Source organism: Peromyscus eremicus, chromosome 20 (genome assembly GCF_949786415.1).
Source record: "Peromyscus eremicus chromosome 20, PerEre_H2_v1, whole genome shotgun sequence".
Lineage (NCBI taxonomy): Eukaryota > Metazoa > Chordata > Mammalia > Rodentia > Cricetidae > Peromyscus > Peromyscus eremicus.
Genome location: NC_081436.1, coordinates 21,163,981 through 21,188,517, shown reverse-complemented (window position 1 = coordinate 21,188,517; position 24,537 = coordinate 21,163,981). Strand labels below are relative to the sequence as shown.

At 49.1% G+C, this 24,537-nt stretch overlaps 2 protein-coding genes and 1 pseudogene across 4 annotated transcripts; 2 read left to right on the top strand and 1 right to left on the bottom strand.

Annotated features, from left to right (window-relative positions):
- Positions 1-41: 41 nt before the first annotated feature.
- On the bottom strand, positions 42-9,831 carry Pmm1 (phosphomannomutase 1). 2 transcript variants are annotated; one of them, XM_059247841.1, is made up of 8 exons: positions 9,672-9,831; positions 6,516-6,633; positions 5,142-5,218; positions 4,952-5,043; positions 4,545-4,644; positions 1,731-1,806; positions 894-1,009; positions 42-551 (listed from the first exon to the last, which is right to left on the bottom strand). In XM_059247841.1, the coding sequence occupies exons 1-8, from the start codon at positions 9,756-9,758 to the stop codon at positions 429-431; spliced, it is 789 nt and encodes a 262-aa protein (XP_059103824.1). In that variant the 5' UTR covers positions 9,759-9,831; the 3' UTR covers positions 42-428. The 2 variants fall into 2 exon arrangements, with proteins under 2 accessions (XP_059103824.1, XP_059103826.1); XM_059247843.1 differs by having other exon boundaries at positions 42-485.
- Positions 9,832-15,401: 5,570 nt separating this feature from the next.
- On the top strand, positions 15,402-16,179 carry LOC131896931 (high mobility group protein B1-like; annotated as a pseudogene).
- Positions 16,180-21,421: 5,242 nt separating this feature from the next.
- On the top strand, positions 21,422-23,000 carry LOC131896669 (NADH dehydrogenase [ubiquinone] 1 beta subcomplex subunit 11, mitochondrial-like). 2 transcript variants are annotated; one of them, XM_059247419.1, is made up of 2 exons: positions 21,422-21,445; positions 21,950-23,000. In XM_059247419.1, exons 1-2 carry the CDS (start codon positions 21,430-21,432, stop codon positions 22,408-22,410), a joined length of 477 nt encoding a protein of 158 aa, XP_059103402.1. In that variant the 5' UTR covers positions 21,422-21,429; the 3' UTR covers positions 22,411-23,000. The 2 variants fall into 2 exon arrangements, with proteins under 2 accessions (XP_059103402.1, XP_059103403.1); XM_059247420.1 differs by lacking the exon at positions 21,422-21,445 and adding an exon at positions 21,520-21,543.
- The last annotated feature ends 1,537 nt before the right edge of the window (positions 23,001-24,537 follow it).

Sequence of the window (24,537 nt, the reverse complement as noted above, 5' to 3'; positions counted from 1 at the left end):
TAAGAGCACGTGACAGGAACTACCACATCTTCAGACACATCTAACACGCCTTGTCTTGGAACTTTAATATCTGTGACAGTCCTTGGGTAGTGCCCCTTCCCTGTGCCACTCTGCACCTTGGCAGTCTGTGGCCAGCAGACTCCATAGCATAACTCACATGCTTCCCTCTGGGGTGCAACCTACGCTGTCCCAAGACCAGCAGCGTCAGAGTCCAGGGCCATCAGTGGAGTGCAGGAATAAGTCTTATCAGGAGCCATCTGGCTGGGGACAGTTGCCACACAAACCCTGGTTCTGTGTGGGTAGGCCTGTGGCGTCCCATATGATGCTACATGCTGGCCCAGAAGAAGGGGAACCCCGGCACCCCATGGTTCCCTCTTCAGGTCTGACCAGAGCTCTTTGAAGGTCCCAATGCTCAGCTGTGGTCACTGTCACGCCTCGTGGGCTGTCTCTGGGAAGAAAAGTTCTCGGCATCGTTGTACAGTATCCTGAGGGGAGACCACACTATGGCCGACAGTCCGGGGGTCCGCATAGATCTCAAAATCATTCCCACCCTGCATTCAGAGGAAGGACAGAGAAGACATGCTCTCAGGTGGTGCTTACAGGGCAGGATTACAGGTGCTTACAGGGATTGAGACCCAAGAGCCACCCTTCCCATACTGGCTCCTGCAGACCTGCCAGGAATCCCTCCACCCTGGCTTCTCAGACCTGCCCTGACTTGCTGTATAATGTGGAACACGTGTCTAGCCCTCTTTGGGCCTCAGGCTTCTGAACTGTAGAGTGGGAACACTGAGTGTCTTCTGGGAGGCCCCTGAGAGGTCTGTTCTATTGCCCCGGGTCCTGACCTTGTCCTCAGGTGCTTTGGGTTGAGGGGAACTGGGCAGGGCCACACTCACAGGACTGGTCTCATTCCCAAAGAAGTGGATGATGTCAAAGCTGTCCTCATCCAGGCTGTCGAGGCAGTAGCGCTTATCCCAGCCCTCGGGGAAGACATCGAAGCTTATCATGCCTCCTGTGGATGATGTGGGGGTTATGACAAAATCCTGGGCGGGACAGACCAAGGCTGGCAACTTCTCAGGGAAGCTCACAAGGCTAACTTGGGTGAAACACGCTTTGCTTTTGGGACAGAGTCTCGTGTACCCAGTTTGGCTTTGTACTATAGAGCCAAGGATGGCCTTGAACTCCCCATCTTCCTGCTGGGTTTACACATGTGTGGTACCATGCCTGGCTCTAAGGCACTTTCTTCATCCAACAACCCTGAGAGCCACCAAGGGCGGACTGGAGATCTGCGGGGTCTCATCTAGGCGGCCAACAGGCAGGAGCGAAGGCGGGCCCACTCAGCCGGCATCCAGGGAGACCCAAGGTGGCAGTAAGAAGCTGGGACACAAGCCACAGTGGGAGTACCTAGGGGACACTGAGCAGCAGGGTGACGCAAATGTCGGTTCTAAGTGACCATGGCATCTGTTCTCCCCTCTGGCTACTGGGGAACAAGCCGAGATGGCAGCTGGGAGACCAGATGTCCCAGGAGCCTCAGGGGAGCAGCTGGTGGCAGGGGTTGAGAAGCGTCAGCTTCGGAAAGATCTGCAGAGCCCTCGACTTCCTGGCCAGTTGGACTGAGCACGGGAAGGGTGGGGACCACTCAACATCGGGTGGTCATTGAACAAGGTGGGCAAAACTGGCACAGGTAAATAGCGTCCCCTGCTGTGCCTGCGCCCGCCCCAGCAAAGACATACCTCGGGAGAACCTCAGCCCCTTGCCAGCAAACTCTGTCTTCAGGGCTTCCACAAACTTCTCCCGGATCTTCTCCTTCTGTACAGGAAAGAGTGCATATTGGCTCAGGGGGGCCTTCTGTATACCATGCCTGTAACCCCCACCAGCTCCTTGGTTTTCTGGGTGAATATGGCCACCACTTTACAGATGGGGAAACAGAAGCCTGGCCTCAACGTCAATGCTGGGGTCTAGATCCAGAAATCAGTGACCCCCGTCAACAGGGGTATCAAGGCATAAGAAGAAAGGTGGAGGGCATGGGGGTAGGGTCAGGTCAGGCAGGACCCACCCTGGGATCTACAGGCTAACTGGGTTCTAGGCCTGGTGGCTAGGCTGCTTAGCTTTGTGACCCTAAGCAAGTTACCTGATCTCTCTGAGCCCATTTCCAGAACTAAATGATAGAGAAGAAATTAGTGGCCACTGTCTGCTTTTTCCTACAGGAAAAACAGAGCCGAGAGATGTGAGCCCCCTGCTGGCCTTGATTTTGCCTTCCTAGCTGGTGGTGTGTACCGGGGATAGCACTGTAGGTACCCACGCTCTGAGGAAATGTAGCTCAGAGCCCAGGGTTGGGGGGCTACACTTCTCTCCTTTACAGGGTCATTTGGTGGTTGGACAGCCTCATGTACCAAGTCCAGCCCTAAAATGTCCAGCTTCATGACTCTAAGCTGCTTTATCTAAGGAAGACATCTTGCCACCCCTCCCTGGAGTCTGAAGGAGATTTAAGCACGCACATGCCACTTGGACTGTGTACAGGCACACAGTTCTCAGAAACATCCACACATCCTAATCTCAGGAGAGATGAGAAAGAACCAGAGATGAGGGAAGGGGCTAGGGATGCCAGCCATATCCCAGCTTCCCCTACTGCTCCAGGCCAGGTTCATTACCTGTTCTCCATCCCCATCCAGTCAGTAAAGCTAGGACTGGAACCCTGGGGAACAGAGAAGGGGGCACCTGGCTGGGATGTTGTCAATGATCAGTCTTAACTATTCCAACCGGAAAAGCCCCTTACTCCTGTGTCCACTGCCTACTATAGACCTCTATGCACTGTGGGAGTGGCACTGTCGAGCCCAATCTCAGGGAAACATCTGGGACCAGCCAGCCATATCAAAGCGACACTCTGCAACCAACTCCCTAAGTGACCTGGGATGAGAATCACTTCTCTGAGCCTTGGTTTCCACATCGATACAGATGGGAATAATTCACCTGTTCATTCATTCCAGAGCATTTCAGGGCAGGTAGGCACAGTGGGACACACCCATGATACCAGCCAACAGGAAGTCACAAGTTAGAGACCAGCACGGTGACACAGTGAGTCTGAGGCCAGTCTGGGCTGCACACTAAGACGACACTGTTTCAAAAAGAAAATGTTTCTTGGGGCGGGGGTGTTGTGGGTGAGTGATAAGCACGTGCCTAGCAATGTATGAGGCCCTGGGACCCCCATACACTACCCAGGACCACAGGTCTCTGCACAGGACATAGAAGGGGGGGTGGGGCTGAGTGTGATAGGAGTAGTGAGGGTGAAGAAGAGGACAAGCCTGGTCTAGGGTGCTGTGCTCCCGGCAGAAGGCCCAGGGCTGAAGCAGGAAACGGCCATCTCTAGAATGAGCAGAAGCCGGCCGGGCGGTGGTGGCACACGCCTTTAATCCCAGCACTCGGGAGGCAGAGCCAGGTGGATCTCCGTGAGTTCGAGGCCAGCCTGGGCTACCAAGTGAGTTCCAGGAAAGGCGCAAAGGTACACAGAGAAACCCTGTCTCGAAAAACCAAAAAAAAAAAAAAAAAAAAAAAAAAAAGAATGAGCAGAAGCCATGGCTGCAATGGGGAGCAAGGGAAGAGCAGCTGGCAGAGTCGGAGTGAGAGCATGGATGAGGAGCACAGATGGATGAACTCACGCCACCCCTGAATGCCCGGTAATGTTTAGGGAGGCAGTGTACATGCTGAATGAGGTGGCACACTCTTGTAACCCCAGCATTTGAGAAGCTAAGGGAGATCACAAGTTCAAGGTCAACCTGGGCGAATACCAACAAAAAGAAACAAAAGCTGGCCGGGTGGGGGGCAGCAGCGCACGCCTTTAATCCTAGCCCTCGGGAGGCAGAGCCAGGCAGATCTCTGTGAGTTCGAGGCCAGCCTGGTCTACAGAGCGAGATCCAGGACAGGCGCCAAAACTACATGGAGAAACCCAGTCTCGAAAACCAAAAAACATAAAACAAAAATCTGGCATTTAAGAGAACTTGGTGTGTTCTGGATACAAGTGAAAACAGGACAATTGGAGACAGAAGGCTGAAAGGGTGAGCTGGAGGAGAGCAGACAGATGCCTCGAGCTGTGAGAGGCGCCTGAGACGCTGTCCAGCCGGCACTGAGGAGCCACAGAAGGCTTGTCACTGGGGAGCTACAGGCAGATGTGTTTTAAAGGTTCTTAAAGGCATGCTGGAAAGCAGAGGGGACAGAAGACAAAGGAAGGGACTTGGTAACCTGGAGGAGACAAGCTGGCCTGTGAGGACAAGAAGATGGGAGCCTAGAGTTGTTGGCTCTGGTGTGGGTAGGAATGTGGCAACGATACCGAGGCCATAGTGTGGGTCACTAGGGGCTGGTGGCCGCGGGTCACAAAAAAGGAGACCAGCAGGGACAGAAAGAGGCTGGTGCGCCTGCAGAAATGACACACAGACGGTGCCCAAGTTTGAACTCAAAACTCCTCCTTAAAACCCATTTTACTGATGAGAAAGCAAAGCCCAGAGTGTGGAGTGACAGAGCCTATGGGCCTGTAGCTGCTCAGCAAACGGCACCTTGTCCAGCTCAGAGAACTCGATCCTCTCCTCCAGGGTGCAGCTGCGGCCGATGGGGGAGATGTTCAGCATGCCATTCCGGAACTCAATGAAGGTTCCACTGGGGGTGATGAAGAAAAGGGGTCAGACAGCAAGGAGCCATGGGCAGGAGGGAGAACAGCTCTGAGTTCAAATCCTGTCCTATCTAGAACCAGCCTCCTTGGACTTCACAGGGTACAAAAATCTACCCATGTATAAGTTAGGGTCCTGGACCTGGGGGTGTTGCTCATTGTTAGAACGCTTGCCCGACACGGGCAAGGTTCCTGGGTTCTAACCCCAGTTGCAAAAAAAAAAAAAAAAAAATCCAGGGGCTCCGTGTGAGGGACTCCCACTCTCTTCCCCCAAGCCCAGCTCAGTGGGGGCCTCACCGCTTCTTGGGCAGCCTGAGCAGAGCCATGTAGCTGAGACAGAAGTTGATCAGGTCCTGCAGTAGCTCCTCCCCCAGGTGGTTCTGGATCGTCTGTGTAAGCAACACAAGGCTCGCACTGTGGCACACACAAGGCAGAAGGGACCAGCTTGGGAAAGCGGGGTGGCCCGGCTAAGGCCTGTGCCACTGACCTGCTTGGAGAGCAGTCGTCCATGCTTGTACTGCACTGTCCCGTTCTCGGCAAACACATAGTCAAACTTCTCGATGACTTGGGACCCATGGAGAAGTCGGAGAGGAAGAAAGAGCATGAGACAAGGACCCTCACACGGAGACACTGTCACCCCAGAGCAAGCCTTGGGGACGATGCCCGTGCTGTTCGGTTTGGCAGGCTTCACCCACTTTTCTACCCTAAACCGGCTTTTCTGGCATCCTGTCCTTCTGGCATTCTGTCCTTCTACGACAGCCAGTCACTCCTCTAGGCCATTGCTCAGTAGGTAGGACCTTCGGCCTGGACCCGCCCCCCTAGTGTCTCCTCCACTCATCCTCCAAGATCCAGCTCCCTCTTCTGGAAGACTTCCCAGGAATGCCCAGGAGAGGGCGCCATTTCCACCCTGCTCCCTCAGCCCTCCCCCACGAAGACTTCATTCTCCTTTCTAAAGTCTCCCTCTCTGTTGCCCACGGGGATTGCACAGCAGTTTCCAGCTCTGAGTGCTAAAGAAGCAGTTGGGAGTCTGGGAGCCTGGCTAGGATGCTCTGCAGCATCCGGGTGGTGGATGATCACGGGGCTATGGGGTGTGGTAGAAAGGGAGGCATGGACAGATGGCATAGAGAGTTTGGACTTGCTAGAGAACAAATGAGGAGGGACAAGGGGAAAATGATGGATCTCCAAGTTACTTCAGTTTTCACTATCACAAACAAGATAATCAGCTGGGTGTGGTGGCGCATGCCTTTGATCTAAGCACTCCAGGCAGAGGCAATCGGATCTCTGTGAGTTTAAGGCCAGCCTGGTCTACAAAGCAAGTTCCAGGACAGCCAGGGCTGTTACACCCTGTCTGGAAAAACTCAAAACCAAAACCAAACAAACAACAAAAATAAAAACAAAGCTGGACGGTGGTGGTGTACACCTTTAACCCCAGCACTCAAGAGGCAGAAGCAGGCCGATCTCTGTGAGTTCCAGGACAGCCAGGGCTGTTTCACAGAGAAACTCTGTATCGAAAAACAAAAAAGATTAAGAAGTAATAAATAAATAAATAAATAAATAAATAAATAAATAAATAAATAAATAAATAAATAAATGGAAACCAGACTCAGCAGGGAGCAAGGAGAATGTGCACCACCTAAGGGCAGGACGGCTGCCCACTGTGCTTCTAGCTGTCTCTCCAGAAGCTAGCACACCGGCTACTAACAGGTACTCACGAAATGTCTGTTAAGGGTGGAGCCCTCTGGCTGCTCCTTCCTCACCTCTTCTGCCCCACAGAAGCAGGGACAGGTACCCACATCTCCCGGCTCCATGCTCCTTCCACCCCACCCCAAACCCAACCGGAAAAGGGGTCGCCCAGGCCTACCTTCATCCCCATCACCCAGCTGCTCAGCGATCTTTGAGTAGTCAGAACCACCCACCACGCCAATCTGCACCCTACTTCGGAGCTTCTGCAGGAAGGCTGATACCTCAGGGTCAATTTTCTGTGGGGGGGGACAGGAAGGACAAAAGGACTCTGGTTATCAAAAGTCCAGGACCTCAAACCAGGCGGTGGTGGCGCATGCCTTTAATCCCAGCACTCAGGAGGCAGAGGCAGGCAAACTCTCTTGAGTTTGAGGCCAGCTTGGTCTACATAGTGAGATCCAAGCCAGTCGGAGCTACACAGAGAGGCCCTGTCTCAAAACAACAACAACAACAACAACGTCTGGGCCTCTACTTGGCTCTTAGTGCTCAGAATCAGGGAGTCCACCTTCCATGTGACTCTGAGCACCCCTAGTTAAAAAGCCAGAACTGTAAAATGCAGAACTGCTTGAGCACTAACATAATTCCACGGGTGACCTCAAGGGAAGTGTTGCAACTAAAACAGAAACACACTACAAATACTGCACAGAGCACTCAGGAGGCAGAAGCAGGTGGATCTCTGTGAGTTCGAGGCCAGCCCGGTCTACAGAGTTGCAGGACAGGCTCCAAAGCTACAGAGAAACCCTGTCTCGAAAACAACAACAACAACAAGACAAAAATATTGCACAGAATAGGGCTGGGATATATCCTTATGGTAGAGCACTTGTCTAAAATGCATGTGGTCTTGGGTTTGAAAAGAAAGGTATGTAAACAAAACAAAACACATATATAACATCCAATGAGTGGGCTTGGTGAGTGGAGGAACCTGCCTTGAGGCCTAACGACCTGAGTTCAATCCCAGAGCTCCACGCGCCCTCAATTGAGGCACAAACAAAATGCTACAATAAGCTCTCCTCAGAGTAGAACATGGTAAAGCCAGATGTGATGGCACACACTTGTGATTCCAACACAGAAGATTAGTTCAGAGTGTTTGCTTTGTCTTTATGATAGTGAAGCTGTCTCTAGGCTGTTTATCAGTTATATACAAACACAAATGAGCAGGGCGGTGGTGGTGCATGCCTTTAATCCCAGCACTCGGGAGGCAGAGGCAGGACTAAACAGAGAAACCCTGTCTTGAAAAACCAAAAAAAAAAGAAAAAGAAAAGAAAAAGAAAAAAAAAAACCCAAACTCAAAAAAACCACAAATGAACTTTGTGTTTACAAGTGGGTCCTACTGCCACGATAACTCATGTATATGCTCAGAATCTGAAAAATATCCAAAACCACAAACATTTCTGGTTGCAAATCTTTGAAATAAAGGATTCTTCACCTGCACAAGGCAGGGACCCCAGAAGTTCCCCCTGCTAAGCTCTGGCTCAGGTAACTGAGCAAAAGGCTCTGCCTTTCTTTGCCTCATTTCCCTTTTATAACATGTCTGCACAGCAGGAGCCCCTTTAAGGGGATCACAGTTACCACTGGGTGAAAGAATTGTTTAAAGTGTATACAGATTCTCCACTCAGGAAATCCGAACAACTGAGTCAGAATTCAAACTTCCATATACTCAGATTATCAAAGACCATTGCTGGAGACAATGGTAGGGGTATCAGGAACTCCCAAGTGCCGTCCGTCCGTCCAAGTATAAGTTGGTACAATTGTTTTGGAAGGCAATTAGGTGGGACCCACTGAAACTTAAAATGTCCATACCCTGTCAAACAGCATGTCAACTTCTCTTGCCGAAGGCACATACAGCAGTTCCTTGGAGTTTATAATAGTGAAAAGCACAAAAACAACTCCCATGCTTATCGGCCGGACAATACACACGCTTCCTCGGAAGTATTACCAGGCAGGGGTATACATAAGATAAGGCCAGATCTGTGCTTCCAGCAAGCAAGGCCCTAAAACATGCTGTTAACTGAAGCAAGGTGTAGCAGGATATTGCCGAGTCAGTAACCGCCTCACAAAATAACATCTAATATTTCCTATGGGCAGAGAGATCCAGATAAAAGCACCAAGCGGAGCCATACTACCCAGACAACATTACCTGGGGTGGGGAGTAGGGGCTGGCCCTAGCATACTGGTGAGGTCAAAGTGGTCTTTGGCCTTTAATGTTTGCATTCTTTACAAAAATAATGCACTTGTGAACACACCTATAATTTACAATTAACGGCCAAGCAGTAAACAAATTGGCAGGAAGTTTTTGTCCAGGCCTTGCCAAGTCAGGGCAGCATAGGGTCAGGAGAGGCGTGCCTAGGGCAGGACTACCCTCTGTCCAATCAATCCTGGCATCTTCATTCCTGATCCATCCCTGCTGGAAAGGAAGGTGGCTGATTCCTCCTGCAGATGGGAAGGGCTACCGGGAGGATAAGACTTGGGTTCCCACCAGCTTCTGCTCTGGAAGAATTTTCAGGTCATCCCGGTAAGAGAAAGCGGACTACTTGAAGGATGGGCAGGAACGACCCAGGGTGAGACAAAGGGATAAACACTTACGATGAGCGAAGATAGGAGGTTGAACCATAAAGCGCAGACAGAAAACACTCCCACTCTCACTGTGACTCAGTGACCCTCTTAGAGTATCCCTGGGGCCTCTCACTCCACATGGGTGGGCCAAAACGACACCACCAACAAAAGACAAAACTCATCAGAAAAGCAGCTCTCCCTCCGACCTGAGGCGGAAGGTAAAACCCTTAAGAGGCTTAAACTAAACCCCGGCTTCGGCCTGTGGACGCCAGGGCGGAACGGATCGAAGACCTTCCTTGCCCTCACTAGAGGGCGACTGTGGGCTTGGAAGCGCACCGAGCTCCGCCTGAACACGGCGTTCTTCTGCTAGCTTGAGGACTGACTAGTTGTGCATCCTAGGGCTGAAATTGGGTGGGAGCATCCCAGAGCCCAGCCTGGGCCTGTGGAAGCCTTGGGCCGGGGACACAGACGCTCCTCCCAGGACTGGATCCGATCTCTGCGCTCCCGGGAAGAACCGGGGGCGCCCACCCGCAGAGCGCTGTGGCCGGGAAGGCCCGGAGGGCCTGGGTCCCATCTCCTCGGTGACAGGAGCCGGTACCCCTGCGTTCCACATTCCACACCGGCTGGCGTGGGTGTCCGGGATCACGTGGCTGCCCGCCCCACGCCGGATCACGGATGTCCGCGTGACACCCGGCGGGAGCCGCCAAACCTCGGGGCCCCTTACCTGGCGAGCTGGCGTGAGGGTCCCGTCCACGTCAAACAGGCAGAGGATGCGCTCTTTCCTGCGGGCGCCCTCGACGGCCACAGCCATGGCTGCAACTCGGCGCGCCAAGCGCTGTCGCCGCAGCGGCCGCCGGGGTCGCGCGCGGCAGAGGTCGGGCGGGGCCGGGGCGGGGCCGGGGCGGGGCCAGCTGTGCGGCACGGGGAGGAGCAGCGGGCCCCGGTCCTCCCTCGAGGGAGCCGGGCCTGCGCCGCCGAGAGCGGACTCTGCGGGCACCTGGGGTGGAGGGGCGTGGCGGTGGGCGGAGTCAGAGTGCTCCGCGCCGACAGAGACAGGAACCGGCGGGAAAAGGGGTGGAACCGGAAGGCAGTGTCGGGCCAGGATTGGACTTTAGCTGGTTGGGGCTGGTTGCAAGGGCGCTCCCTACGGGGGTGGGGAGGCGAGGGCGAGGCTCAGAGCCCAGCGGCTCGCCGTTCCCAAGGTTTATGGGGCAAAGGGATTGCCCTGTAAATCCCGAGCTTGAAGAGCTCTCGGGGGAAACCTGGTGCCCTGGCTCACCTGTAATCCAGCACTTGGGAGGCAAAGACCGCGTGCGCCGCCACTGCCAGCGGTTATTCTTGGTTATATTTTTGTTTACTTTATGTATGTACTGTGTGTGGGCACATGAATGAAACAGCACATGGGGGGGGGGCGGGTCAGAGGGCAATTTACAGGAGCCGCTTCTCTTCCTCCACCATGTAGATCCCATAAATTGAACTGGGAGCGTTAGGTTTCGCATAGGTGCCTTTACCATTGAGCCATGTCAGTGGATGAGGCACACTAAATGCGCTTGATACAGGCTTGAGCATGAGGGTTAAGAAAAAGAGGAGCCAGGCGGTGGTGGTGCACGACTTTAATCCTAGCACTTGGGAGGCGGAGGCAGGAGGATCTCTGTGAGTGTGAGTTCTAGACCAGCCTGGTCTACAGAGCAAGTTCCAGGACAACCAGGGCTATACAGATAAACCCTGTTTTGAAAACAACAACAAAACCCAATATCAGCAAAAGAAGAAAGAAAAAGTAGAGAGGAGCTCAGAAGACAGTAACATACACCCAAGAGGTCTCAAAGAAGGGCCACAGAAAGGAAGACCTACCGCAGTGCCTGTCACGAGGGAGAGTCACAGTTGCTCGTCTTAGCGTGAGCCATATCTGTACCATCTTGATGACTCTCAGATTGGTCTCAAGGTTGTTAAACGCTCTTTCTCTTCTCTCTCTTTTGATGAGAGAGAGAGGTAAGGAACCGGAGAGAGAAGGCTCAGTGGCTAAGAGCACTTGCTGCTCTTAAAGAGGACCCGGGTTCAGTCCCCAGTCCCCAGACTGTAGTTCTCAACCCTCTGTAATTCCAATTCAGTCAATCTACCACCCTCTGCTGGCCTCCTCAGACCAGACACTCACAGACATGCATATGTGCAGGCAAAAATAAATAAAAATGAAATTTTAAAAGAGAGATGACTCCAGAGGTGCCTCAAGCGGACTTACAATATAAGGAAAAAACCAAAAGCCACAAAAATTGCACAAGGAGTTTAGTGTGTATCCTTTCCTGGTAACTGGGGTCTCTGGTGACATTCCTAGAAAATTGCAGTATAGCCAGGAAGGAAAAAAAAAAAAAAGACGCCTTAAAAGAAGTTGTTGGGGGCTGGGGAGATGGCTCAGAGATTAAAAGCACTGGGTGCTCTTCCAGAGGACCAGAGTTCAATTCCCAGCACCCACATGGCAGCTAACAACTGTCTGTAACAAGTTCCAGTGAATCTAACTCCCTCACACAGACCTACATGCAGGCCAAACACCAATGCACATAAATTTTTTTTAAAAAGTTGTTGATTTATTACATGAACAAGTTGTTAGTTGTGTGGAAATTCTTCCCTTTTTACTGGCAATTGGCTCCAACCGGATTCCTAGTGAAGGGTTCCTTTCTTGTCACATATCCCCAGGACTTCCTAAGACTCCCTATTCTGCATATTCCCTCCCCTCTAGACGTTGCTTCCTGATTTTTTTCTTTTCTTTTCTTTTCTTTCTTTCTTTTTTTCTTTCTTTCTTTCTTTCTTTCTTTCTTTCTTTCTTTCTTTCTTTCTTTCTTTCTTTCTTTCTTTCTTTCTTTCTTTCTTTCTTGAGATAGGGTCTCTCTATGTAGCCCTAGTTATCCTGGGACTCATTATGTACACCAAACTAGCCTCAAACTCATAGACATCCACCTGCCTCAGCCTTCTAGTGCCTGGATTAAAGGTGTATACCACCACCCTGGTTCTCCTCTTTTTTTTTTTTTTTTTTTTTTTAAAGATTTGTTTATTTATTATGTATACAGTATTTTGCCTGCATGCATGCCTGCAGGCCAGAAGAGGGCACCAGATCTCATTATAGAGGGGTGTGAGCCACCATGTGGTTGCTGGAAACTGAACTCAGGACCTCTGGAAGAGCAGCCAGTGCTCTTAACCTCTGAGCCATCTCTCCAGCTCCTGGCTGTCCTCTTTTTTTTTTTTTTTTTTTTTTTGTGGAGACCATTATTCACCAGTTCACTGTGTTGATATCATTTCCACATCTCCTTCTTTCCCCTCCAACTCTCCTCTTTTCACACACTCCCTCCTGGATTCATGGCCCTTCTCTTATTCATCTATAATTATAATGTAAATTATTATAAGATCTACTGAGTCCATTTACTGTTGCTCCTACATGTGTTTAGGGTTGGCTGCTTGGGACCCAATAACCTACCAGGATCTTATCCTTGGAGAAAATGGAGGACAGGGTCTCACTAAGTAGCCCTCACTGGCATGGAACCCACAGAGATCTACCTGCCTCTGCCCTCTGGCCTCTGGAGTATTGCCTCTGCCTCTGCGTGGTGAGATTATGAGATTAAAGGTGTGCACCATTATGCCTGGCTTCATTCTGGCCAGAGCCAAGGCCTCCACTTGGTTTCACCTAGGATCCACAGAGCACACCTGGGTGGGCATTTTTACCACTTGGATCGTCATTGTCTGGGCACCTAGGACCTACTTTGGCAATATGAAACAAAAATTATAGGAGGCCATTGTTTTGGCCCAAGTTCCTTCATAGGCCCCCAACAAGCCATACTGAAACTTGAAGTGGAAAACTGGAAATAAACTCAGGTTTTCAAAATCTGAGTTTTGGAAAGAAACTGAGAGAAAATTGTAATAGAATCATCTACATTGGAGTTTCATGTCAGCAAGCTGAAATCAAGCTTTGTCTGATCTCCAGGAAATGAGTAAGAGAGGTAATAGCTCAATATCCCAAGTAGGCCAGTTTTAATTGGCACAAATCCTCTATTTTAGTCCTTACACAGAAAAATAGCCTGAAATAACCTGATCTAACCAATCTACTCTTTTACTGTCCTCTCTGTCTCTGCCTTACAAGAAAAGTGTGACAGTTTGAATATGAACGGCCTCAAATAGGCTCATGCATTTGAATGCTTAGACACCAGGGAGCGGAACTGTTTGAGCATTTGAAGCATGGTGGGGGGCTGGCCTTATTGGAGGAAGAGTGTCACTCGGGGTGGGCTTTGCTGTTTCAAAAACTCATGCCAGGCTCAGAGTCTGTCTGTCTCTGCTTACGGACCTCTGAAACTGTAAGCAAGCCCAAATTAAATGTTTTCTTTGATATGAGTGGCTGTGGTCATGGCGTCTCTTCACAGCAATAGAACGGTGACCAAGACATCTATTGTCATGATGTTCCACACTGCATTGCGTCTAACCAAGGCATTCATTTCACAGCCAGAGAAGTGCAAGAGTGAGCCCATGATCATGAGATTCATTGAACTTTTTCTTTTCTTTTCTTTTTTTTTTTTTTTTTAGTTTTCAGAGCTTTATTAGGAGGAAACGGGGGAAGGGAAAGAGGCGAGCCAGGCCTGGAAAGAGAGAAAGATGGTGGGGGGTGGAGGGAGCAGAGCAGAGCAGAGAGAGAGAGCAGAGAGTCATTGGACTTTTTCAAGACTGGGTTTCTCTGTGTAGTTTTTGGTGCCTGTCCTGGAACTCACCCTGTAGACCAGGCTGGCCTCGAACTCACAGAGATCCACCTGGCTCTGCCTCCCAAGTGCTAGGATTAAAGGCATGCACCACCACCACTCGACGATGGAATGGCCTTTTGAAGACAATTACTGCATCAATTAGGAGACAGCATATGCTTTGAATCAGTGTCCAGTATATGGTACTGTTTCTGCCATAGCCAGGATCCAAGGGTCTGGCAATCAAGGGGTGGAAAGGGGAGTATTTCCACTCGTTAGCACCCCTAGTGATCCACTAGGAAATTTTTGCTTCCTGTTCCTGTGACCTTAAGTTCTGCTGGCCTAGAAGTTTTGGTTTCAGAGTGGGAGTGCTCCTGCCAGGAGCCACAACAAACATTCCATTGAACTGGAAGCTCAGACTCCCCCTGGCCGCTTTGGGCTTCTGATGCCCTTATTACACCAGGCTAAGTAGGAATAACAGTGTTAGGAGGGGTGATTGATCCAAATTACCGTGGGAAAATTGGATTGCTTCTCCACAGTGGAGGTAAGAAAGACTATGTCTGGAGTGTAGGAGATCCTTTAAGGCATCTCTTGGTGCTGCCATGTGCTGTGATTAAAGTCAATGAGGAACTACAACCCAATCCAGGCAGGATGACAAGGGGCACAGACCCATCAGGAATGAAAGTATGGGTCAGTCCTCCAGGAAAAGAGCTGAGACCTGCTGAAGCTCTTGCTGAAGGTGGAGGAAATGAATAATGGGTAATAGAGGAAGGTAGTTATACCAGCTAAGGCCATGTAACTTGCAGAAAATATGATGCTGTGGATCCAAGACTCTGAATCAACCCAAGCAGACACAAGAAATTACACAAAGCAAGACTTATTATTGGGCAGCCCAACAGAAACTGACCAGCAGGGACAACAGTATAGACTCAGGAGCTGACTGCATCCCTGAACATTCCTTTCAGCAAGTATTTAAGCACAAAACCCACAAACATCTGTGCCAAGTTACAGTTACATTTTCCACCAATCAGGATTCAGGGATAAGGGGCTTTCCTAGGAACATTGTTCTATGGTACATTTATCTTGTCCTCAGTGCTTGGTTTACTTTAGTGTAGTCGGGCAGCTTGCCCACCATTCAGGTCTCCACTTGCCAACCAGGATGCCAGTGACATCAGTTACCCAGAGATGTCTGGGGAGGTCTTGGGACTTAAACTTTATCTGGCCCCTGTTCAAGATGCAAGTTTTATTCAAAATGGCTTCAGTCTGGTTCCTTCCTATATTCCCTCCTTGTCTTTGTACATTATTCAAATCCTTGATTATCTATTTCTGAGTAAAAGGGATTGTACTGGGCCCTTAGGACCATGGGCTTAACTGAATTAACTTTAGAGTGAACAAGTTTAACTAAAGCATTCAGGATGGAAGACCTTATGAGGAGCAGGAGGAAAAGAAGGACCAGTTGTCCTGCTAAGGCATGAGCAAGGTGGTTAGCCAAGGGGACCAATCAAAGGGATTCAGGTACCAGTTGCCAGCGTGGCTCCTCTGTTCCTTCCTATCCAATAAGTTTTGTTTTAGTTTTGCTAAGGTGTCTAGGATTATTTCAGAATGATTGGCATAAAAACAACAGGTTTTGCCCCACTCTCACGGCCATTGCGGTACATTGAGCTCCACAGTGCCAGCGCCGGAGCAAGCGAGAGCCGGACCGGCACTGGGCAACTCTGTGCCTCGCGGAGGAAAATCAACTAAACATGGGCAAAGGAGATCCTAAGAAGCTGAGAGGCAAAATGTCCTCATATGCATTCTTTGTGCAAACTTGCTGGGAGGAACATAAGAAGTACCCGGATGCTTCTGTCAACTCCTCAGAGTTCTCGAAGAAGTGCTCAGAAAGGTGGAAGACCATGTCTGCTAAAGAAAAGGGGAAATTTGAAGACATGGCAAAGGCTGACAAGGCTCGTTTTGAGAGAGAAGTGAAAACCTACATCCCCCGCTAAAGGGGAGACTAAAAAGAAGTTCAAGGACCACAATGCACCCAAGAGGCCTCCTTCGGCCTTCTTCTTGTTCTGTTCTGAGTATCGCCCCAAAATCAAAGGAGAGCACCCCGGCTTGTCCATCGGGGACGTGGTGAAGAAGCTGGGGGAGATGTGGAACACCACCGCTGCGGACCACGAGCCGCCCTACGAGAAGAAGGCTGCCGAGCTGAAGGAGAAGTACGAGAAGGATATCACTGCCCACACAGCTAAAGGAAAACCCGATGCGGCGAAGAAGGGGGTCGTCAGGGCTGAAGAGAGCAAGAAAAAGAAGGAAGAGGAAGATGAGGAGGAGGATGAAGAGGATGAGGAAGAGGAGGAAGAAGAGGAAGACGAAGATGAAGAAGAAGAAGATGACGATGAATAAGTTGGTTCTAGCGCAGTTTTTTTTTTTGTCTATAAAGCATTTAACCCCCCTGTACACAACTCACTCCTTTTAAAGAAAAAAATTGAAATGTAAGGCTGTGTAAGATTTGTTTTTAAACTGTACAGTGTCTTTTTTTTTTTTTTGTATAGTTAACACAATACCGAATGTGTCTTCAGATAGCCCTGTGCTGGTGGTGTTTTCAACAGCCACTAACCTTGTCTGGTACAGTCTGGGGGTTGTAAATTGGCATGGAAATTTAAAGCAGGTTCTTGTTGGTGCACAGCACAAATTAGTTATATATGGGGACGGTAGGTTTTTTTTTTTTGTTTTTTTTTTTTGTTTTTTTTTTTTTGTTTTTTTCATCTTCAGTTGTCTCTGATGCAGCTTATACGAAGATAACTGTTGTTCTGTTAACTGAAAACCACTCTGTAATTGCAAAAAAGAAAAATGCAGCTGTTTTGTTGACATCCTGAATGCTTCTAAGTAAATACAATTAAAACAAAACAAAACAAAACAAACAGGTTTCCCCCAAAGGGAATTTGCCTTTGCCTTAGCATTTTCAGCCTGTTAAGGAAGCAGGGATGATGTATTCTCTTCTGTAACTACTTCCAGCTGAAACTGGGGCATCAATTGTCAGAGCCCTGGAAGGCTTGAAAGGCTAGTCAAAGGCTGAAAGGCTAGTCAAAGGCTGAAAGGCTAGTCAAAGGCTGAAAGGCTAGTCAAAGGCTGGGCAATGGGGTATCTATCAGAAGCATCTGATTAGCTGATCCAGGTGAAGGGACAACGTAGACTACTGTTTACAGCTCTAAAGGCAGTGGGACCTGGGAGAATGGAGCTGATAGATGAGGTGGACTAAAGTCTCAAGCAATAGCAACTTAATTTAAAGCATCAGGCAATGTATACTCTCAGAGTTAAGAAGAATCCTGTGAATATAAGGTGCCCAATCACAAGGACAGGCCATACAAAGGAAAAACTTGTATTTTTCATAGAGGCATATGATTAACCATAGCTGAAGTAAACTCACTTCTATCTGCTACACCTGAGAGGAGCGTGAAAACATATTCCAAGAATGTCTTAGTTAGGGTTGCTATTGCTGTAACAAAACACCATGACCAAAAAGTAAGTTGGGGAGGAAAGGGTTTATTTAGGACTGGAAATCAAATACAGTCTCAGTTAGGCATGGTGGCACACACCTTTAATCCCAGTATTCAGGAGGCAGAGGCAGGCAAATATCTGTGAGTTCAAGGCCAGCCTGGTCTACAGAGCAAATTCAAGAACAGCCAGGGCTGTTACACAGAGAAACCCTGTCTCGAACAACCAAAAATAAAAACAAACAAACAAAAACAAAAACAAAAAAACATAGTCTCGTGTCACCCAGGTTCTTTCTATGTAGCTGAGGATGGTGTGAACTCCTGATCTTCCTGTCTCTACCTCCCAAGAGCTAGGATTACACATGTACTGCCATACCAGTCAATATAAGCAAATTTTAGTAAAATTAAATAGGGGGTATATATTACCCACTAGTGATGTACTCAAAGAATTTTTTACTTCTTAAAAAATTTCAAGGAAATGAAACTTACATTATAGAAATAAATTCTTTAAACAGTAAAAAAAATTAATTCAATAGCAAAGCTTGGCAGCCAGCACCTATAACCTTTACGTTCATGAGGCAAAGACAGAAGGATTTCGGGGGGTTTTGTTTGTTTGTTTTGTTTTTTAGTTTTTCTTTCTTTTTTTTATTACTTGTACTTTCTTTTAATAAATATTTTTATTTTATAATTCATTTAATTTTACATATCAGCCACGGATTCCCCTGTCCTCCCTCCTCCCACCCCCCATCTTTCCCCCCAATTCCACCCTCCATTCTCACCTCCTCCAAGGCAAGGTCTCCCCTGGGGAGTCAGCTCAGCCTGGTAGATTCAGTTGAGGGAGGTCCAGTCCCCTCCTCCCTGCACCAAGGCTGGGCAATGTGTCTCAGCATAGGCCCTAGGTTCCAATAAGCCAGCTCATGCACCAAGGACAGGTCCCAATCCCACTGCCTGGGGGCCTCCTAAACAGTTCAGGCTCATCAACTGTCTCACTTATCCAGAGGGCCTGGTCCAGTTCCATGGGGGCTCCTCAGCTATTGGTTCACAGTTCATATGTTTCCGCTAGTTTGGCTATTTGTCCCTGTGCTTTTTCCAATCATGGTCTTGATATCTCTTGCTCATATAATCCCTCCTCTCTCTCACCAATTGGACTCCTGGAGTTCCACCTGGGGTTTGGCTGTGGATCTCTGCATCTGCTTCCATCAGTCACTGGATAAGAGTTCTATCATGACAGTTAGGGTGTTAGGCCATCCAATCACCAGAGCAGGTCAGCTCAGGCACTCTCTCGACCATTGCCAGTAGTCTATAGTGGAGATATCTTTGTGGATTTCTGGGGGCCTCTCTAGCACTCTGCTTCTTCCTATTCCCATGGGGTCTTCATTTATCATGGTGTCTCATTTATCATCATTTATCATGTTTGTTTTGTTTTTTAGTTTATCGAGACAGGGTTTCTCTGTGTAGCCCTGGCTGTCCTGGAACTCACTCTGTAGGCCAGGCTGGCCTTGAACTCACAAAGATTGGCCTGCCTCTGACTCCCAAGTGCTGGGATTAAAGGCATTCACCACCACTGCCCGGCAAGACAGAAGGATTTCAAAAAGATGGAGGCCAGTCTGGTCTACATAGTGAGTTTCAGGCCAGTCCAGACTATGAGGTAAGGCTCTGTCTAGACACAATAAAAGCAAATTAATGCAAAAAAAAAAATGGAAATCGATGGAGGATGAAGAGAAGCAAACAGTGCTAGCAGGCAGATGTTTACCAGAGCACCAGGTCATCTCTCCAGAGCTGGTGACAGACCAGGGATTTTACAACACACAGTGTGTGACATCCCTCACCTGCTTGGTGTGCTTACCTCAGAGGACTTACTAAGCCTGAAGCAGGAAAATCAGGCCTGGGTTGACCCATCCCACACTGGGGCCAGCACCCAGTCAGGACCACTGCTTCTCTTTCATGATGTCATACATGACACACAGAAGAGAGGAGAACTGAGGAGAAGCAGGGGATACACCAGTATGAACACCCAGGCTAATCATGAGGCATTTCAAGTTGTGGAATACCCCACGACAGCCTAGAAGGAAACCACTTGAGAGCCTGAGCCTCTCAGTGACCAGAGCATAACTGTCACCTGTCCCCCACCCCTCACCCATGCTGGCCGATACCCTGACTCCTGTGAGGATTTTCCTTTCAAACCAAAATGGAGCTAGAGAAAGACCCTTGTTTGTGGTCCAACCCAGGGATCCGACCTACCATTATTGGGTTAGACATGGACAGGAGCAGAAAATGAATACTGGTGCCTGTAGGCCAGCAACAAGCATGGAGTCCCCCACAGGCCCCGGTGACATAGACGGGTAGAGAAGGAGGTGGCAGGGGCAGCAGAGAGGAGGAGACCCAGGGTCTGGTCCTTGCTGAGGTGCTGCATGGTGTGGACTCCATCTCCTCTCACTCAGCTCCTGCCTCCCTTCTGCCACACTGGAGGGGGCAGCAGAGAGCGCCTGCCTGGATTCCACTGGGATTCTGAGCCTTTGATCTTCAGAGGTCTGGATCCCCAACAAGGACAGGGACTGCACCTTCACTGACCCTAGTGAGTGATGAGCTGACATGTGCAGTGTGCCCAGCTGTGCCAAGGACACAGGTGACATTTTTTTGAAGGCTCAGGACTCATCTTTCCATTCTCCTCATGGCCGCCCATCCTAACTACAGGCCTCTAGCATAAGAACACTGCCTCCATATCTTCAAATGGAAGACTGTTGGGGGAGAGATTGACCGACAAGAAACAAAGGGTGAGTAAAGGAAAGAGACCACCATGGGACAAGAACCTGACCCATCTATGGGCTCCAGGGTCTGTCTGACACTTGTGATACTTTCTTCTGCCATTGAGAATGATGCTGCCATTATCATGGGCTTATAATTATCTTCTTGAGCTTCGTTACAATTCTGTGGGTGTTGTATGCATGTGTATGCACACAATCAGACCAGAGGTCGAGAGCAGCTCTCTATAGTCTCCTCCACCGTATTTTATTTAAATTTAATATTTATTTTATTTTAAGTGTAGGAGTGTTTTGCCTGCATGTATGTCTGTGCGCCACGGGTGGGCTTGGTGCCCCAGAAGAGGGCATTGAATCCCCTGGATCAGATGGTTGTGAGTTACAATGTGGGTGCTGGGAATTGAACCCCGGTCCTCTGCAAGAGCAGCAAGTTCTCTTAACCACCAAGCCAACTCTACAGCCCCTTCACCTTAGTTTTTTGAGGTGGCATCCCTTCTTGATGAACCTAGAATTCTTCATTTCAACTAGACTGGCAGGTTCCAGAGCTCCTGGGATACACATGTCCCTGCCCACCAGCCCTGGGGTTACAGGTGCATGACTTGCTCTTACATAGGTCCTGGGGTCCTGTAAGATTGTATAAGTGGTCCATTTACCCTTAAAATTGTCTCAAGTGGACTTAAGTTTACCAGATCACAAGCAAGCAAGAGGCACCAGTCTCCTGCTGCAATTGCTACCTGCTTGCCTAGGCACTTTGAATTTATCTTGGGGTGGGGAATTATAGACATTCTGCTATGTGACCGAGCCCATGAGTCATGCATGGCTCTTGAGCTCCAGGATGTGTATGACAGAAGGGTCTGTGTCCTTGAAATTCAGAACCAAAACTAAGCGTAAACTTAACAAATAAAATGTGGGAACTTGGGGGTGGGCATTTTACCAGACAATGTGTTAGACTGTACCACCCTAGGTACCCAGCCAACGGGGCAAGAGAGGGATGGGTGATTAGGACTATAAAAACAATTGTTTGGAGCCTGATTGGCTTGCTCACCATTTTGTCTGAGCTGGTGCCTGACCCTGCAAGACTGTTAAATAAATCGTGTTGCTTTCAGAATTCTGAGTCTCTAGTATTCATTATTAATGTGTGTGCATGCGTGTGTGTGTGTGTGTGTGTGTGTGTGTGTGTGTGTGTGTTCCATTCCCCACGTTACCCTTTCTTTCTTTCTTTCTCTCTTTCTCTTTCTTTCTTTCTCTTTCTTTTTCTTTCTTTCTTTCTCTTTCTTTCTTTCCTTCCTTCCTTTTTCTTTCTTTCTTTCTTTCTTTTTCTTTCTTTCTTTTTCTTTTCTTTTCTTTCTCTTTCTTTCTTTCTTTCTTTCTTTCTTTCTTTCTTTCTTTCTTTCTTTCTTTCTTTCTTTCTTCCTTTCTTTCTTTCTTTCTTTCTTTCGTCCCCAAACTGAGTCTTTTCCCCCCTGGGAACTGTGGAACCAGTAAGACCAGACCTCAACTGGGCAGGGAAGGAAACTCCATCTTGACTAGGAATGAGAGAAGTCAGAGGTAAACTCCAAAAGTTAGGAGACTATCGACGTACAGAAAAGAGGTGGAAGGACAGACTATCAACGGTGGTGGTGCCGATGTCTTCCCCGAGAGTGGAGGTTTGCTGGGAATTTGGGTCCTGCCTCTCAGGTGACAGAGGCTGTTCCCAGGGAGGGAACAGGGCCTTGTAGATGTCAGCCTCGCACTCTACCCTAGCGGTTGTTCACAGTTCCTTTCAGCTCCTGCCGTGACAATCGTTGACGGTCAGGGCATTAGGTGCGTCATTTAATGTGCAGTTAGAACTGCTACCATAGTCTTGGAGGATGTCAGTGCTCTGTTGATATCAATCAGGGAAAGCTATTCTCCATCACATCCGTTTCCCCTCCAAACCCATTCTCCCCCCCCCCCCTTCCCCGCAAGGAGTGGATTCTGCCTCGGGCCATAGAAACAGGGCATCCACCCACCCGTTATTTCCTCCTTGGTACCCGCCCACCCCCGTCCCCACCCCCACCCCCACCTCTGCAGCTGTCATGGCGGCCTGGCGGTTAAGTTCGTGCGTTCGCAGCCTTTCGGCGATTCGAGGGCTCCAGGCTACCCACCTTTGCTGGAAATCGAGCTCTTCTAGGGCTGTGACTGCTCGGCCGGCTATGGCAGAAAAGAAGAAGACGAGAGAACCGACCATGGAGTGGATGGAGGACCCAGAACCCGAGGACGAAAACCTCTACGCGACGAACCCATACTACCATGGCTACGACGACGACCCCGTGGTGGACGACTGGAATATGCAAGCTGTCTTCTTCTTTGGTTTTTCCATCGCCCTGGTCTTAGGCAGCACCTTTGTGGCTTATGCGCCCGACTACAAGATGGCCGAGTGGACCCACCGGGAAGCTGAGATGCTCGTGAAACACCGAGAAGCCAGTGGCCTCCCCATCATGGAATCCAACTGTTTTGACCCCAACAAGATCCAGCTGCCGAACGATGACTGATGAATTACTGAGTGAGACGTAAGAAGCACTACCTTGTCCCAACCCCCTGCCTGACTTTCTGCTCACTCCCTAGAGCACCTATCAAAAGGACTGAAAGAAAGAAAAAAAAAGTGTGTTCCAGCTAGGTCTGTCAATTATTTGGCCAAGGGACCACATCTCAGGAAGCCTGACTCACCCAAAACTATGCTAAAGAGATGGGAGGAATAATTTATCTCCTTAATGAGACAATGAACTTTCCTTCCCAGAAACCCTTTCCTGGATCACCTGTGGGGCCTCTGCTTGTGGTCTGCACACTTTCCTGAATCCGAGCTTACAAAAACATAGCCCTTTCTTCCCTCCTTTTCTTTTGAGTACTTGCCAATGCCTGGGCATTTTCCCTTGATGTTCTGGGCTCTCTTGTTCTTCCTTCATATCTCCCCCTCCCTGCTTCAGTCACGGAGCGGCTCCGTCAACCTCTGTTACTAACCTTCATGCCTAAATCAAAAGGCATGGCTCTCTTCTCGGTCTTTCTTCTGGCCTCTGCCAGGATTTTCAGGTTGCTTGCCCTGCTATTTTTCTTTTAAACGCTAATAAAACTGTTCTTAAGGTTCCCTCTGGTTCCATTTTTAGCTTAGTTTTGTAAGGTTGACTTTAAATTATGTGTATACATGTGTCTGCGTGTGGGTATATGTGAGTGCAGATGCGAGGGAAGACCAGAGGCCTCAGATCCTCTGGAGCTGGAGTTGGGAACGGAACCTGGGTCTTCTACAAGAGCTGTATATTGGGCCATCTCTCTAGCCCTGTTCTTTTATCAATAAACCCAAAGAGGAGGCCCTAATTTCCCTAGTAGCAGAATTACTATTTAGGTAGAGGTCATCTGGCAGCAGTCTTAGACCCAACAACTTTGGCCAGGACTTCTGACCTATAGATGTCTCGTTCGCAAAGAGAAACGGGACTGGATGGGGTAGAAATGTAGCTAGGTCAGCTATCTTCAGAAATACTCAAGGTGTTGAACGTGGTGGTGCATGCCTTTAATCCCAGCACTTGGAGGCCAAGGTGGGTGGGTCTCTGTGAGTTCAAGGTCAGCCTGGTCTACATAGTGAGTTCCAGGATTTTGCCCCCCCCCATATATCTATATCTATATCTATATCTATCTGTCTATCTATCTATCTATCTATCTATCTATCTATCTATCTATCTATCTATCTATCTAATAACAAGACAGGAAATGTGCTGGACTGAAGAGCTCAGAATGGAGTCTGGCAAATGGAAGACTCATTTCTTTTTTTTTTTTTTTTTTTTTTTTTTTGGTTTTTCGAGACAGGGTTTCTCTGTGTAGCTTTGCGCCTTTTTCTGGAACTCACTTGGTAGCCCAGGCTGGCCTCGAACTCACAGAGATCCGCCTGGCTCTGCCTCCCGAGTGCTGGGATTAAAGGCGTGCGCCACCACCGCCCGGCGGAAGACTCATTTCTAAGCTCCGCGGCAGCTCTTTATTAAACAAACATGTCAGTCACTATTACAGATATTGGGAGCAATACAGGCCACAAAACAGTGGTCCCATCCTGTAACTACCACAGTGCCTCAACGCACATGCTCAGCTAATGAAGTACATTTCCAACCCCACAGGCAACCAGCATGTGTTCAGAATCACCTCTATGGAACGCATGGTCTAGTCTAACTCTCCACTGTACTTCCTGCTGGGTCCAGACAGATCTCTTAGATTTGGTCCCACAGAGCTCAAGGCTTTTCAAGGACCCATTTGCTTTAGTGCCTGTGGGGAAAGGGGGTTGGGAATGTGAGGGCTAAAGTTATGTTTTAAGTTTTTTGTTTTTTGTTTGTTTGTTTTTCTGAGACAGGGTTTCTCTGTGTAGCTCTGCTGTCCTAGAACTCACTCTATAGACCAGGCTGGCCTCAAACTCAGAGATCCACTGGCCTCTGCCTCCCTCAGTGCTGGGATTAAAGGTGTGTGTTAGGTTGGAGGTTTCGGGACAAAAAGATCCCCACCCACCCCCACTCCAGCCAGAAGCCAGGGCCTGCAGAAGTCCACAAATGGGACAAAGAGATTCCCCCCATAAGCCCTCACTTTCAAAAGCCCAGGCAGCCTGGCGGTGGTGGCGCATGCCTTTAATTCCAACACTCGGGAGGCAG

Excerpts from the sequence above, each read along its gene's own strand:
- Pmm1 (XM_059247841.1), bottom strand. The coding sequence starts at position 9,758 with ATGGCTGTGGCCGTCGAGGGCGCCCGCAGGAAAGAGCGCATCCTCTGC. Across the intron at positions 5,219-6,515 it reads GCTGGGTGATGGGGATGAAG|TCATCGAGAAGTTTGACTAT; the intron begins GTAGGCCTGGGC and ends ATGGGTCCCAAG. Across the intron at positions 1,010-1,730 it reads GGGGCTGAGGTTCTCCCGAG|GAGGCATGATAAGCTTCGAT; the intron begins GTATGTCTTTGC and ends CATCATCCACAG.